Source organism: Notolepis coatsorum (genome assembly GCF_963971535.1).
Source record: "Notolepis coatsorum genome assembly, chromosome: 9".
In the NCBI taxonomy this organism is placed as follows: Eukaryota; Metazoa; Chordata; class Actinopteri; order Aulopiformes; family Paralepididae; genus Notolepis; species Notolepis coatsorum.
The window spans coordinates 147,713,660-147,730,334 of NC_140173.1; the positions used below are offsets into that span (position 1 = coordinate 147,713,660).

At 48.0% G+C, this 16,675-nt stretch overlaps 1 protein-coding gene across 1 annotated transcript in view; it reads right to left on the reverse strand.

The window, feature by feature from the left end:
- Window positions 1–16,675, reverse strand: part of disc1 (DISC1 scaffold protein) — a gene marked incomplete at its 5' end in the record, with an annotated part of 174,028 nt that overhangs the window by 118,458 nt on the left and 38,895 nt on the right. Inside the window, 3 exon segments of the mRNA XM_084322047.1 lie at window positions 4,764–4,952; window positions 6,961–7,063; window positions 13,172–13,193. Of these exon segments, the coding sequence (XP_084178173.1) occupies window positions 4,764–4,952; window positions 6,961–7,063; window positions 13,172–13,193 (314 nt within the window).

Below are 16,675 nucleotides of genomic sequence, written 5' to 3' on the forward strand. Positions count from 1 at the left end.
TAGTATTGCGATACTAAATATATTGCGATATGCTGAGTATTGCGATATTAATATTGCGATTTATTACCTTTTTTCAACTGCAAAGTAAAACTTTGTCAACATGTTTTATCTAATCAAATAAAGTTTTCAGTCTGTTCGTCTCACTTCAATCATTTTTATTGCAGCAAATGGTATTTTCTCAAGCAGACAGATGTCAACACTGTACTCTGTGTTGCATGTACCTGACAAACTGAACTGTTTGTATTACAGTCATATTCCAACTTAAAGGAAAACTCCAACATTTTGGGAAATTAGCTTATTTAACATCTTCCCTGGAGTTAGACAAGAAGATACATACCTTTTTTGTCTCTGTGCGTGCATTTAGCTTAGGGAACAGTCGCTCCGTTAGCGTAGCTTAGCTTCATCACTGGAAGTGAGGCGGGGCCGGAGCCTGGCGTTCCCTTACAGTGTATAGTTTGATTGATTGATTGAAAAGTTTATTAACAGATTGCAGAATACACTCCAAATACAACTCCAAAACGTTCATGTAAATATGTTGTGACCTGTGTATTCACCACGTGGAGAAATAAAAAATAATTGAATTAGACAATTACGTTTTATAAGCAAATATACTCGGAACTATGCAACGTGTCGTCGTGATTGTTGACATTCTCATTCATTCAAATGATCCGAACCGATTGAAGTTTATGGATACCATGACTTGAAATCCTCTTACCTTGACGATTAAAAGCCTCCCCAATTTAGAAAACAGTAATCCAATGGCTGGTATTGTTATACCGGATGCTCTGAGCTAACCGGAGCTAACGCAGATCAGGATGGTAAAGCATATATAATGACTTCCTTTCTGGGGTTGTCAAAATAAAAGTGCGACGTTTATAGCAGCGGAAAACGTTTATTTTGTACATTATCTAACGTTAACACGAACCTAAACTAACTTTAGGTTAGTTGTAACGTTAGTTTAGGTTCGTGTTAACGTTAGATAATGTACAAAATAAACGTTTTCCGCTGCTATAAACGTTGCACTTTTATTTTGACAACCCCAGAAAGGAAGTCATTATATATGCTTTACCATCCTGATCTGCGTTAGCTCCGGTTAGCTCAGAGCATCCGGTATAACAATACCAGCCATTGGATTACTGTTTTCTAAATTGGGGAGGCTTTTAATCGTCAAGGTAAGAGGATTTCAAGTCATGGTATCCATAAACTTCAATCGGTTCGGATCATTTGAATGAATGAGAATGTCAACAATCACGACGACACGTTGAAATCACTGGCTGCGCTCAGAGAGGAGTGGTTGGGCAAAAAATAGTTCCGAGTATATTTGCTTATAAAACGTAATTGTCTAATTCAATTATTTTTTATTTCTCCACGTGGTGTATCTCTCTCTGTCTCTCTCTGTGTGTCTCTCTCTCTCTCTCTCTCTCTCTCTCTCTCTCTCTCTCTGTCTCTCTCTGTGTCTCTCTCTCTCTCTCTCTGTCTCTCTCTGTGTCTCTCTCTATCTCTCTCTGTCTCTGTCTCTGTCTGTCTCTCTCTCTCTCTCGCTCTCTCTCTCTCTCTCTCTCTCTCTCTCTCTCTCTCTCTCTCCGCACACTCCTGTTTGGAGCGAGAGGTTCACATCAGAGTGTGATATTTCAAAGGCACGCTCAAAGAAAGGCAGGCGTCGAAAATAACGGCAAACCGCTTTATGTCTCAGAAGGTTTGTTAGCTTAGGGTGACCAAACGTCCTATTTTGCCTGGAAATGTCCTCTTTTCTCAGTTTCACGGCACTTTGCGAGCGTCTGAAGGCTTGGGGCTGCATTTTTCGCCAAACATATGAATTACTGAATTAAAACGCTATTTGTTGCCGTTCAAGTCCTTCCACACCTCCCCCCAGCCTCCTCCACCTCCTGAGTCCCAGGGTTCCCACAGACATTGCAAAATGAAATTCAAGGACTTTTAAGTACTTTTCCAAGCACTATTTTTCTTTTTCAAGGATGTCACTCGAAGGATACAATTCACTTTTAAATGCTGTTTTTTGTTTGAGTTTTTTGTTTCGTGGCCCGCTTGCCAGCTAGAGCGAGAAAAGCAGTTGGGAGCGTGCGAGACAGCGACTCGTCAGATTTTATTAAAACATAACAAGAAATAAATGATTTCTTGATTCAGAACAATTTGATCATGGATGAACAAAACATTCAATGCGAATGGTTGATTTGAATTTCAAGGACTTTTTAAGCACCTTGTTAAAAAAGGGGCTGTTTTCAAGGAATTCCAGGTCTTGACTTTTCTTTGTAAATAAATCAAGCACTTTAAGCACTTGTACTGCACTTGATTTGTACTTTACTCGAGTATTATTAGGTTTGTCTACTTGTACTTTTACTCAATTACATTTCAGAGAAAAAAAACATACTTTTTACTCCTTACATTTAAAATGCAGACCTACAAAGTACAAATCTCGCAGGTCCAACCATTTTAATTAGTATATTTGTTTCTCTGGCCGAACTAACGTTAACGTTATTAATCCTGCGGCCGCTCTTTATTTAAAAACAGCCAATCAAATCCCCATCAATGGAAAATGAACCCGCCCCATACCCGTGCTGATTGGTCCTTGTGCAAGACTAGAAAGCGAGGATCTTTGATTAAACACCTGCTATCAGAAGAATAGACAGATAGAAATAAAGTTTTTACTTTTACTTTTTAGTACTTAAGTACATTTAAAAGTAGAAACTTTTTTACTTTTACTCTAGTGTGTTTTTAGCCAGATACTCTGACTTTTACTCGAGTACGATTTTGAGACAGTACCCATACTTTCACTTAAGTATAATTTATGGGTGGGCGGCTGGGTAGCGCAGCGGACTAAGCGTCTGTCTACCACCACAGAGACAGTGGGATCGAATCCAGCTGTGGTGCCTCCGGCTTGGCCGACCGTCCACACTAACACAATTGGCGGTGTCAGCGGGTGGGAAACCCGGCGAGGGTGGGTCCTGGTCGTTGTAAAACAGCGACTCCTACAGTTCGGTCGGGGCGCCTGCACAGCAAGGGAAGGAACTAGGAAAGGTAGTAGTGTGACCTTCCACACGTTACACTCTCCCAGTGAGAGTCCGCGCTGCCAGGTGAAAAGAAGCGGTTGATTGGCTACACATGTGTTGGAGGAAGCATGTGATAGTCTCCGCCCTCCCGGACCGACGGTAGGGGGTAGAGTGCGCAACGACCAGGAAGGGGAGTGGGGATTGGCATAACGACTAACATAACATTGGGATGGGAGAAAAACGGAAAAAGGAGGCGGGGGAAAAGATAATTTTTTTTTTTAAGTATCATTTCTGGGTACTTTTTACACCCCTCCCCCAGCCTCCTCACCGTGACGAGCCCCCAGACTCCTCCACCTCCTGAGTCCTTCCACACCCCTCCTCCTCCCCCAGCCTCCTCACCGTGCCGAGCCCCCAGACTCCTCCACCTCCTGAGTCCTTCCACACCTCCTCCCCCCCCAGCCTCCTCACCGTGCCGCGCCCCCAGACTCCTCCACCTCCTGACCCCTTCCACACCTCCTCCCCCAGCCTCCTCACCGTGCCGAGCCCCCAGACTCCTCCACCTCCTGACCCCTTCCACACCCCTCCTCCTCCCCCAGCCTCCTCACCGTGACGAGCCCCCAGACTCCTCCACCTCCTGAGTCCTTCCACCCCTCCTCCTCCCCCAGCCTCCTCACCGTGACGAGCCCCCAGACTCCTCCACCTCCTGAGTCCTTCCACACCTCCTCCTCCTCCCCCAGCCTCCTCACCGTGACGAGCCCCCAGCAGACTCCTCCACCTCCTGAGTCCTTCCACACCCCTCCTCCCCCAGCCTCCTCACCGTGACGAGCCCCCAGCAGACTCCTCCACCTCCTGACCCCTTCCACCCCTCCTCCTCCCCCAGCCTCCTCACCGTGCCGAGCCCCCAGACTCCTCCACCTCCTGAGTCCTTCCACACCCCTCCTCCCCCCCCAGCCTCCTCACCGTGATGAGCCCCCAGCAGACTCCTCCACCTCCTGAGTCCTTCCACACCCCTCCTCCTCCCCCAGCCTCCTCACCGTGCCGAGCCCCCAGACTCCTCCACCTCCTGAGTCCTTCCACACCCCTCCTCCCCCCCCAGCCTCCTCACCGTGATGAGCCCCCAGCAGACTCCTCCACCTCCTGAGTCCTTCCACACCTCCTCCTCCTCCCCCAGCCTCCTCACCGTGCCGAGCCCCCAGACTCCTCCACCTCCTGAGTCCTTCCACACCTCCTCATCCCCCCCAGCCTCCTCACCGTGACGAGCCCCCAGACTCCTCCACCTCCTGAGTCCTTCCACACCCCTCCTCCTCCTCCAGCCTCCTCACCGTGACGAGCCCCCAGACTCCTCCACCTCCTGAGTCCTTCCACACCCCTCCTCCTCCCCCAGCCTCCTCACCGTGACGAGCCCCCAGACTCCTCCACCTCCTGAGTCCTTCCACACCTCCTCCTCCCCTCCAGCCTCCTCACCGTGACGAGCCCCCAGACTCCTCCACCTCCTGAGTCCTTCCACACCTCCTCCTCCCCCCCAGCCTCCTCACCGTGACGAGCCCCCAGACTCCTCCACCTCCTGAGTCCTTCCACACCTCCTCCTCCCCCCCAGCCTCCTCACCGTGACGAGCCCCCAGACTCCTCCACCTCCTGAGTCCTTCCACACCCCTCCTCCTCCTCCTCCAGCCTCCTCACCGTGACGAGCCCCCAGCAGACTCCTCCACCTCCTGAGTCCTTCCACACCCCTCCTCCTCCCCCCCCCAGCCTCCTCACCGCGCCGCGCCTCCCGCTCCTCCAGCTCCCGTGTGAGCCGCTGCTGCTGCTCCTTCATGCCCGCCAGCTCCTGGCCGTGCCCCTCCCTCAGGCTGTGGAGCCTCCGGGCCAGGCCCTCCAGCCGCTCGCGCTCCACCAGCACCGCCCGCATCTCCGCCTTCAGCTCCTTGGCGCCGCCGAAGTCATTACCTGCACGCCGGGCGCACTGCTTAGTTTAGTTTAGTTTAGTTTTTTTTTTTTTTAAACTTTGACCAGTCAGCTGGTTCTTTTATCGCTTTTTCTGGTCAAGCATGACCAATAGAAACAGGTTGAATGGGGGTATAGATCGGGGGAAAGACACTCTGAGAAAATACGGCGAGTCCGGGAGTCGAACTCGTGTACCCCAGATCCGTGACGCGCACGGTTGTCCCCGACGCCGAAATAGCGTCCGAGGTACGCGGTGAGCTACTGGAGCTCCCCCCAGTTTAGTTTAGTTTTAGTTTTAGTTTACTCCGTTTATTTGATCAGGGACAGTGCATATCAATCAACAGTTTATACTAGGGATGTTCGATATTGGCTTTTTTACCGATATCCGATATACCGATATTGTCCAACTCTTAATTTCTGATACCGATATCAACCGATACCGATATATGCAGGGTTTCCCCCCCAAAAAAACGCAGGTAATTAACATTACATATCTCTTGTCGTGGAATTAACACAACGTTATGCATACTTTTGACAATAAATAAAATAAGAATGTGTTCTTACTTGCTTGCCTGGGCAAATAAAGCTTAAATAAATGTAAAAAAAATAAATCTATATTTTGGAAAACCGATACAGATATTTTCCGATATTACATTTTAATGCGAATATCGGCCGATAATATCGGACATCCCTACCGAAAAGGTGTAGGCTGAAGCCGAGGTTTATAATTGCCTACCCTTTATACATTACCTTACACTATTTACATTACATTACACTATTTACACAAAACAATAAAATACAATAAAGAAACATAATTCAGTATATCATTTAGCAAAGTTTACAAACGTTTCATAGTTTTATGTACAAAACGTATACACATGTATTTATGTTTTATTTCTTTTTTAAATACTTTTTCTTTTTTTATATATATGTTTTTCTTTTTCTTTTTTCCTTTCCCCTTTGTCACTATTTGAACACAGCTATGTTATAGATGAAATATAACTAGGATAATAATGAGGTTTTATATTTATGTATCACCTTATATTTGAATAATTTCTTAAAAGTATGTAGCGAACCACACATTTTTTACTTCTTTGTCAAAGCTATTCCATAATTGTGCCCCTTTAACAGATATACATCGACTTTTCATATTTGTCCTTGCCTTTGCGATACTGAATACACAAGTTCCCCTGAGTCTATATCGGCTCTCTCTAGTCTGGAACAACTCCTGAATGCCACTTGGAAGTGAGTGCTTTGTACATTATCATCGCAGTGCTAGGAGACGTTACCCTCGGCATACTGTACCACCGGCCGCTGATGAAGGACTCGGCCCGTTAGTGGTTTAATTAACAGATGCTAATGGAGAGGTAATGGGCTAAATTAGGTAAGTATACAAGGAGTGCTTGATGGCAGGGGAGGCGTTGCATTTTAATCCTTTATGGCAATCACTGTTTCTGAGATGTCAAATTTAATATCTAAAACAATACTTGGTTCAATTACTTTCTTATATTATATATGGCCGGTCCTTAAGTTTGCTCTGAACAGGGTAAATCTGCATGTTGCTACGATGCCCCTCTAGCTCATGGAATGAACTCCAACGGGCCGTAAAGCTTGAGATTCTCCCCTCTGTTGTTGCAGAGTTTAAAACCTTGATCTCCAAGGTTATGCGTTAGGGGCGTTATGCAACGTTAGATAGGGGTGGGGGGGGGGGGGGGGGGCGTTATGCAACGTTAGATAGGGGGGTGTTAAGGAATGTCAGATAAGGGGAGGGGGTGTTATGGAATGTCAAATGGGGGGGGGGGGGGGGGGGGGGGCGTTATGGAACATGGATGTGGGGGCGCTACATCATGGACGGCAGGTATGGCGTTATGGAAGGTCAGATAGGGGGCGTTATGGAAGGTCAGATAGGGGCGTTATGGAAGGTCAGATAGGGGCGTTATGGAAGTTCAGATAGGGGGGGGGGGGGGTGTTATGGAACGTCAGATAGGGGGCGTTGAGTCTAGACGGTCACCTGAGATGGCGGCTAGCTTGGCTTCGTGGAGTGCCATGAGCTGCGTCTCCGTCTCACTGACTTTCCTCCGCAGACTACCTCCTAGCCTCTGGCTCATCACCACCTGGGAGAGAAGAGAGGGGGGAAGGAGAGAGAGAGGGGAGAGAGAGGTGAGGAGAGGAGGAGAGGGAAGAGAGGGGGGAAGGAGAGAGAGAGAGGTGATGAGAGGAGGAGAGAGGGAAGAGAGGGGGTAAGGAGAGAGAGAGGGGAGAGAGAGGTGAGGAGGAGAGGAGAGAGAGGAGAGGGGGAAAGAGAGAAAGGAGAGAGAAGTGAGGAGGAGAGGAGAGAGGAGAGAGAGAAGAGAGGGGGATGAGAGAGGTGAGGAGGAGGAGAGAGAGAAGAGAGGGGGAAGGAGAGAGAGAGGAGAGGGGGAGGAGAGAGGTGAGGAGGATAGGAGAGAGAGAAGAGAGGGGGAAGGAGAGAGAGGTCAGGAGAGGAGAGCGAGAAGAGAGGGGGGGAGGAGAGAGAGGTGAGGAGGAGAGGAGAAAGAGAAGATAGACGAGAGGGGGGACGGAGAGAGAGAGGAGAGAGAAGAGAGAGAGAAGAGAGAGAAAAGAGGGGGGCATGCAAGAAAGAGGGGAGAGAGGTGAGGAGGAGAGGAGAGAGAAGAGAGGGGAGAGAGAGATGAGAGAGAAGAGAGGGGGAAGGAGAGAGAGAGGAGAGAGAGAAGAGAGGGGAGAGAGAAGAGAGAGAAGAGAGGGGGAAGGAGAAAGAGGAGAGAGAGAAGAGAGAAGAGAGTGGAGATGGGGGAAGGAGAGGAGAGAGGAGAGAGAAGAGAGGTGAGGAGGAGAAGAGAGAGAGAAGAGAGGAGAGAGAGAAGAGAGGAGAGGCGGGAAGGAGAGGCGAGAGAGAGAAGAGAGGAGAGAGGCGGGAAGGAGAGGAGAGGAGAGGTGAGGAGGAGAGAGAGAGGAGAGGTGGGAAGGAGAGGAGAGAGAGAGAAGAGAGGAGAGAGGCGGGAAGGAGAGGAGAGAGAGCGAAGAGAGGAGAGGTGAGGAGGAGAGGAGAGAGAGAAGATCGGAGAGAGGCGGGAAGGAGCGGAGAGAGAGAGGAGAGAGATAAGAGAGGAGAGAGAGGCGGGAAGGAGCGGAGAGAGAGAAGAGAGGAGAGAGGTATAAGATTCACCTGAACTAACAGAACCGTTCAGAACATAAGCGTAGTTTAGAGGGGGCTGCGGGAGACATGTCCCCTCAATATTGAGAAGAGGTCAATTCGTCCCCCTCAACAAATATAGCTAATATGAAAGAAGACAACCCCCTCCCCAAAACAGGTTAAAAAAACAATGGGGTCAAAACATTTATATTTTTACCCGTCACTATAGAATACATATTTGAAAGCAATACAGAATGCCTGAGAGTCTTACTGCATTACATTCCATTATATTTGTCTAAAGTTCTCTTTTCCTTCACACATAAACAGTGTTGGGCAAGTTACTTTTAAAAAGTAACTAGTTACAGTTACTAGTTACTTCTTCCAAAAAGTTACTAAATTACTTACTCAGTTACAAATTATAAAAGTAACTAGTTACTTCAGAAAGTAACTATTGCGTTACTTTCAATATTATTATTTTTTACATAAACAACATACACAAATCTAAACTATTTGAATGTTGCTGTGGGACAAAGTGAGACTAGCCTCCAATCAAATGCCATGTATGTAGATATTATAATTACTATGTTTATATATTAGTGGATCATACAAATACAATAGATGTTTTGGAACTTTTGATATGTATTGCCCCTCAACAGGCCACAACTGGGCAACATTAAATTATGCTTGTTAAGCACTATACCAAAAATAAATAACAAATATATACTGATTGATTGAACATTTTAATTAACAGATTGCAGAATGGGTACAATACAGTACGGCTCAATACACACAATTGTTAAGGGGATGCAGATCAGAGAAAGACTTTCGTCTTGTTTACATCAGGGTCCCCCATTTTCAATTCATGACATACACAACATACAGATATAAGAATCTAATCGAATCATTCTAAACCAATCTAATCATGACATTTAAGACATGCATGACATACAGATATATATCTCTGCGCACCAGACTGTGCTATTAAACCAGGAAGTGCAGCATGCTTGGCTCGCGCACTGCCCACTAAACAAGGAAGAACATATTATTGCCTCTCGGCGCAGAGATCTGTCTGATGAAAGAAACAGGTTCATTCATAGTAACGCGCCGCATTTTTTTGCAGTAACGCTAACGGCGTTATTAAGATTGGAAGAGTAATCCGTTAGATTACTCGTTACTGAAAAAACGAATGCCGTTAGTAACGCCATTACTTATAGCGCCGTTATTCCCATCACTGCACATAAATAAAGACATTTCCACCATAAATTGATGCAGAAAGGGGACAAATTGGGTGCATTGAAGTACACCAGAATACAGGAAAAGAAGTATTTGACGCTCAAAATCTCCAGGGACCCCCCCCAAGTGTACTCTCTAATCAATGTTAGTGATGCACCGATGTGAAAATTGTGGCCGATACCGATATTAATATTGCTGTTCTGGCCGATCGATGTCGATATCTCTGTATAGAAAACACTTTTTTATGATAATCAAATAAAGAGCTATTTTCCAAAACGCATTTTTATTTTTTTTTACTTTTGTAACTTATTTTCAGAAATGACTGATATTCTGAAACTATTTAAGGCCAAAACATGTAAAAATGAAGAAAAAAAAGAAGAAAATAGCATTTAAAAAAAAAAATAATAATATCAACCCATATCGGCCCTATCTTGATATCGGACCGATACCGATGTGTAGAAAAACGGCCATATCGGCGGCCGATATATCGTGCATCACTACTCAATGAAACAAAACCCACGTCCTTGTTTCAGAAACACACACACCGCTCCCACAGGAAACACACACGCCCACAGGAAACACACACGCCCACAGGAAACACACATGCCGCTCCTACAGGAAACACACACACCACTCCCACAGGAAACACACACGCCCACAGGAAACACACACGCCGCTCCCACAGGAAACACACACGCCGCTCCCACAGGAAACACACACGCCGCTCCCACAGGAAACACACACGCCGCTCCCACAGGAAACACACACGCCGCTCCCACAGGAAACACACACGCCCACAGGAAACACACACGCCGCTCCCACAGGAAACACACACGCCGCTCCCACAGGAAACACACACGCCGCTCCCACAGGAAACACACACGCCCACAGGAAACACACACGCCCACAGGAAACACACACGCCGCTCCCACAGGAAACACACACGCCCACAGGAAACACACACGCCGCTCCCACAGGAAACACACACGCCCACAGGAAACACACATGCCGCTCCCACAGGAAACACACACGCCCACAGGAAACACACATGCCGCTCCCACCAGTGCATGTGAGCGGATCGGAGCGTGAGCGGCGCGGGGCGCGGAGCGGCCGGTTTTGACGTGAGCGAGGAGTGGGTTTTAAAATGAGTCGGCGCGACGTCCGGAGCGAGAGTTCTCCTCCGCTCCAATCCACTCCAGGCCGCTCACAGTGGTTTAACACTGATGTAATATATACATGCAGTACAATGCCAAAGCAACAGATGGCGATGTACAAACATGAAGGCCATTTTCAACCAATGAGAAGGGTGAACCTGTGATAGGCTGTTCGTTCAGGCTTTGTCACTGTAGAGACGCCCACACTCACTCCAGTTAGAAAAAGTATATCGACGCCATTGTTGTTGACGTTAGCTTACATGCTAACGTTAATGGCAGCGACCATAGCATTGTGGCTCGGCTAGCCTATCATCGCTTAATAGAGATAGTGAATAGATAAACAACGTTATTTAACATTGCAGAATGGCTACAATTACAATGCGGCTCAATACAAACAATTGTTAAGGGGCCCAGGGGGTGTAGACTGTTGTAGTTTGAGCTCATTTACACCATGCTCCAAAAAAAGAAGAAAAAAAACTGCCGAGCGATCTGGAGCGGGGAGCGGGGAGCGCTCGATTCAAGGTGAGCGGGGAGCGAGCGGAGAGCGACTTGGGGGCGGGGTCAACATGAGTGATTAGCGGAGCGGACCAAGCTTTAAAGAGCGAAGAGCGGATTTCTCGGCCGCGCCGATCCGCTCACGTGGTCTGGCTCCCACAGGAAACACACACGCCGCTCCCACAGGAAACACACACACCGCTCCCACAGGAAACACACACGCCCACAGGAAACACACATGCCGCTCCCACAGGAAACACACACACCGCTCCCACAGGAAACACACACGCCCACAGGAAACACACATGCCGCTCCCACAGGAAACACACACGCCCACAGGAAACACACACGCCCACAGGAAACACACACACCGCTCCCACAGGAAACACACACGCCCACAGGAAACACACACGCCCACAGGAAACACACACGCCGCTCGCCACAGGAAACACACACGCCCACAGGAAACACACACGCCCACAGGAAACACACACGCCCACAGGAAACACACACGCCGCTCCAACACAGGAAACACACACGCCCACAGGAAACACACACGCCCACAGGAAACACACACGCCCACAGGAAACACACACGCCCACAGGAAACACACACGCCCACAGGAAACACACACGCCGCTCCCCGCAGGAAACACACACACCCACAGGAAACACACACACCGCTCCCACAGGAAACACAACTCATTCCCAATTCCCGTCTCGTTTTGCCGACGCCGCTCGTCCTCATTAGACTCTACAGACGACCCGACCCCCCGTCCTCCCGTGTCCCTCGTTGGCTCTGAAGACAGCGCAGACTGAGTGAGCGCTGGCCTGGCACCGATGCGCTACCTTGTCCCTGACCTTTAGGAAGAAGAAGAAGAAGAAGAAGAAGAAGAAGAAGAAGAAGAAGAAGAAGAAGAAGAAGAAGAGCGTGGCGGCTCTGCCTTTCATGTGGCCAGACAGAAATCTACATAAGGGATGCCATTAGAATGTCAGGGCGGAGAGAGGGGGGTCCTGAAGGTCACGGGGCTCGCTGAGTGTCAGGTTGGGGTGGGGGGGGGGACGGGGGGACGGACCTCCCGCTGTGGGGTTGATGTGCCTCTAATAGGGAGGTGTAGTCTGACGTCACTGGTTGTTCCACCCGTACAGGGATTCATCATTGGGAAAATGGATTATCGGCTAATTGTAACAATTCTGCCGCATTGGAAATTGAAAAGCTTTCCATTTTTGCACAAAACGAGTTCCCTTCTATCACTAACATTAAGCATTTTTGGTTGAAATCAAATTTGGCGATTTTTTTTTTTTATGATTAATTGCGAATATTTTCATGTTGAGAGCTATAGATTGTGGATGAATAAGCACAGAAAGGTACACCGTGAAAATGTCAATGCTTTATTTGTTTTAAACGAGACGATTTAGAAATGGGCAATGGGGAATTACATTGCGTTGGAACAGAGGGTGGAACACGAAAAGCGGCAATGACGTAACCACTACACCTCCCTATAGCCCACAGCCTGTCTAGCTCTCATCCACGATGCTAAGCCTCTCGCCTAGTCCATGTAGGCATTTGTAGATGAAACAAGTGCTTTTTAAGACTTTTTTCAAAGCTCAAAAAGCTATGTTGTTTCAGAATATTGCAATGGTGGTATGCCATTGGTTTCCTGGCAAATACCTTGATGGCTCTATGATAAAGCTGTTGGATGGGTTTCATGACAGTGACACCAGTGAAGGATGTCTATGTTTTTCAAGGGGTATATAATGTAAAATATTGGTGGATGACAGCATCTACTCATAGTCATCTCAGAGGAGGAGGATAACCGAGAGAGTGTGTGTGTGTTAGGAGCTGACTAACCCCAGCAGATGAGGCTGTGCTGTTATCATCAACAGCTGATAGCCACAGCGTTTGTTTGGGGTAAGCTAATATCAACATCACCGCTGCCATAGTGATTTGGGTCAAAAGACAGCGTGTCACATAGCAACGAGAAGAGGGGCCAGGTCTGTCGTTGCTATGGCGAGAATATTATAATGTGAGTTTCCTTCCGGGGAAGTTAGACTGAGCTACGGCACACAGAGGAGAACCGTTGATCAGAGACTTTGAAACGGCTCCCTCCTCCCCTCGAAAAAGGGGGGGCGGGGGGGGGGGGGGGGGGCAGCAATGGAGAAGATGACACATCATCACTAGCAGATATGGTGGTTGGCTACGACAAGGTCCAGAACCATCGGACTAATGACAGGAGACGGAGAGAAGAGAATTAAGACTGAACAATGACAATACAGAACTGGTTTACATCTGATGACGAGGCTACGTTTATGAAAATAAACATAAGGATCTAAGGAAAGAGATCAAGTTGCAGTGTCGTTTCTTATGACTATGGATGTACTAACAGGGGTTGCAAGAAAAACACAACGCACAACAGAGAGAGAGAGAGACGAAGGAGATGATGAGATGAGATTGGCTGATTGCCAGAATCCAACACCAGCAAATGACCAGTTTGTGAAGCAGTATTCAATGTGTGAGAATATCATGCAATGAAGATACGTTTTTGCGGCATGAACTGTTTAAAAAAGGCCGGATTTGTCTAAAATTAACTACATTTAAATGAATTGTGCGTCTCACTTTTTTTTATATGTTTCTTAAACGAAGATGATTCCGAGGTACTTGAAATGGGAAACCAATGCCAGTTCCTCCCCCCCCCCCCCCCAGAAACACATTAGACCTTGTGATTCTATCTAGCCCTCATCCACCAGAAAACCCTCTAAAACAGCTTATCTAGCCCTCATCCACCCCGCCGACCCCTCCACTCTGACCTTTGAGCCTGTGTTCTTTTACCACAGATTCACTTTTGAATTACAGCCAGAAGAAATTCCCTTATTGCTCCGCGGAACCGTTCTCCCGCTTCAGAGAGACGCGGAGCGGGATTTTGTATGAAGCCTCTCTGATCTCCGACTGATCTGACACCGCTCTCCGCTCGACTTTGAGAAGAAGGGGGGGAACAAGCCTTTCAGACGACAGAGTTTTCTTTACAAACTAAATAAAGAATAAGGTTTTCAGTTTGGTTTTTTTTTTTTTTCAAACGTCCCTGCGTACTTTCATCCCCTGCGTACTTTCATCCCCTGTCTCGCACAAACTGGGAAAAAAGAAAAGGGGGCACTCTCAAAAATGTATTTGGCAATGAAATGAAAGCGCTTGCTGTACTTCAACTCCAGTACAAATATTGTTGCAATTCCGGAGGTAAGGCTACACACCGAAAGGCCGGCATAGCCAGGAAACCACGGTCAACACTATACACGCAATTTAAAGGTGGCTACAAGGCTCATTCTGATAGTGGCTTTGGTAAATCAGATCACGCGTCAATTTTTCTTTCACCAAAGTACAAACAGAGAATTAAAAGTACTCCCGTAGTCTCGCGAGAGGTGCAGAAATGGGATCTGACGTCAGAAGAGACGATCCGGTCAGTGTTTCACCACACAGACTGGATTGTGTTCCGCGACACAGATAACATTAATGCCTACACGGAGACAGTGCTGGACTATGTCTGTACTAGGGTGAAAGAAACAATCCCCACTACCAAAATGAAAGTTTACCCAAATCAAAAACCCTGGGTAGACAAATCCGTCCGTGAAGCTCTGAGAGAGCGCACCAAAGCATACAATGACGGCCTAGTGGCAGGCAACATGAATGACCACAAGGTGGCGCGACACAACGTAAGGAGGACAGTGTCAGAGGCCAAACGGCGCTACAGGGATAAAATTGAACTCCAGTTTGAACAAGCTGACTCTAGAGCTATGTGGCAGGGGCTCAAAACGATGACAGACTACAAAGGCGCCTCCCTCAAACTGAACAGTGACATCTCCTTAGCAAACGACCTCAATACCTTCTATGCGAGGTTTGATGCTGGTAATAACAACACCAGCTCACAAGCCTCGGCAATGGGGGGGGGGGGGGGGTCGGCTGCTGATGGAGGCGCAGTGTTCAGGGTAACAGAGCATGAGGTGAGGCGGACCTTTAAAAAAGTGAATATCAGGAAGGCAGCAGGTCCGGACGGCATCCCCGGCCGCGTCCTAAAAGTCTGTGCCGACCAACTGGCCCCAGTATTCACTGACATATTTAACCTGTCCTTAGAACAGGCTGTCATCCCCACCTGCCTGAAGAAGTCCACTATTATCCCTGTACCCAAAAAATCCAAGCCTGCTTGCCTCAACGACTACCGCCCTGTAGCTCTCACCTCCATAGCCATGAAGTGCTTTGAGAAGCTAGTAAAGGGCTACATCTGCTCCTCCCTCCCCATCAACATGGACCCCCTGCAATTTGCATACCGCCCCAACAGGTCCACGGAGGACGCCATATCCCATGTGCTGCACACAGCAGCATCACACCTGGACAAGAGGCAGGGGAACTATGTGAGAATGCTATTCATCGACTACAGCTCGGCATTCAATACCATAGTCCCCTCCATACTCATAGCCAAGCTCAGGGACCTGGGCTTGGGCTATGACCTCTGCCAGTGGGTCTTGGACTTCCTGACTGGCAGACCCCAGGTGGTGAGAGCAGGCAACTGCACCTCCTCATCCATCACCCTCAACATAGGGGCCCCCCAGGGCTGTGTTCTGAGTCCCCTCCTCTACTCCCTGTACACACACGACTGTGTGGCTCAGCGGAGTAGCAATACAATCGTCAAATTTGCTGACGACACAGTGGTGGTGGGCCTGATCTCTGCCAACGACGAGAGGGCCTACCTGGAAGAGGTCAAGGTCCTGGCGGGATGGTGCCAGGAAAACAGCCTCTCCCTGAACGTCAGCAAAACAAAGGAGATGATTGTGGACTTCAGGAGGTCGGGGGTCAAGGACTACAGCCCCCTCAGCATCGACGGGGCACCGGTTGAGAGAGTCAACAGCTTCAAGTACCTCGGAGCCTACATATCCGAGGACTTGACATGGACCACACACATTAACAGTGTGGTGAAGAAGGCACGACAACGCCTCTACTTCCTCAGGCGCCTAAGGAAGTTCCAAGTCAGCCAGAAGATCCTTAAGAACTTCTACTCATGTACAATAGAGAGCATCTTGACCGGCAACATCACCTCCTGGTTTGGGAATAGCACTGCAAAAGACCGAAGCAGACTACAAAGAGTGACACGTGCAGCCGAACGCACAATTGGAGGGGGGCTCCCCACCCTCCAGAACATTTACTACAAGCGTTGCAAGGGCAAGGCTAAGAGAATCATTAAAGACTCCAGTCACCCGAACAACTGCCTCTTTGAACTGCTGCGGTCAGGCAAGCGATACCGGAGTCTCAAGGCGAGCACAGAAAGACTCAGAAGTAGCTTCTATCCCCAGCGCCATCAGGCTGCTAAACGAACAATGAATGAACACTACACAGCAACAACCACCAAACGCACATAGCACACACATCCACACGCACACACTCACTTTAAACAAACACACTGTAGCACCCACTCCACACACTTTATAGCACACACCCACTTTAAACAAACACACTGTAGCACCCACTCCCCACACTTTATATTTATGGATGAAGGATTGCACTACAACTCGTACACCTTACTGTAAATTGTACCTAAAATTGTACCTCATCCCATTTCTGCTTTGCACTAGATAGTACTGTACATTAGTACACTGCATAGTATTGTGTATTGTATATTATATGGTAACTCAGAACATTGTACATATGTCTATACCGAACAC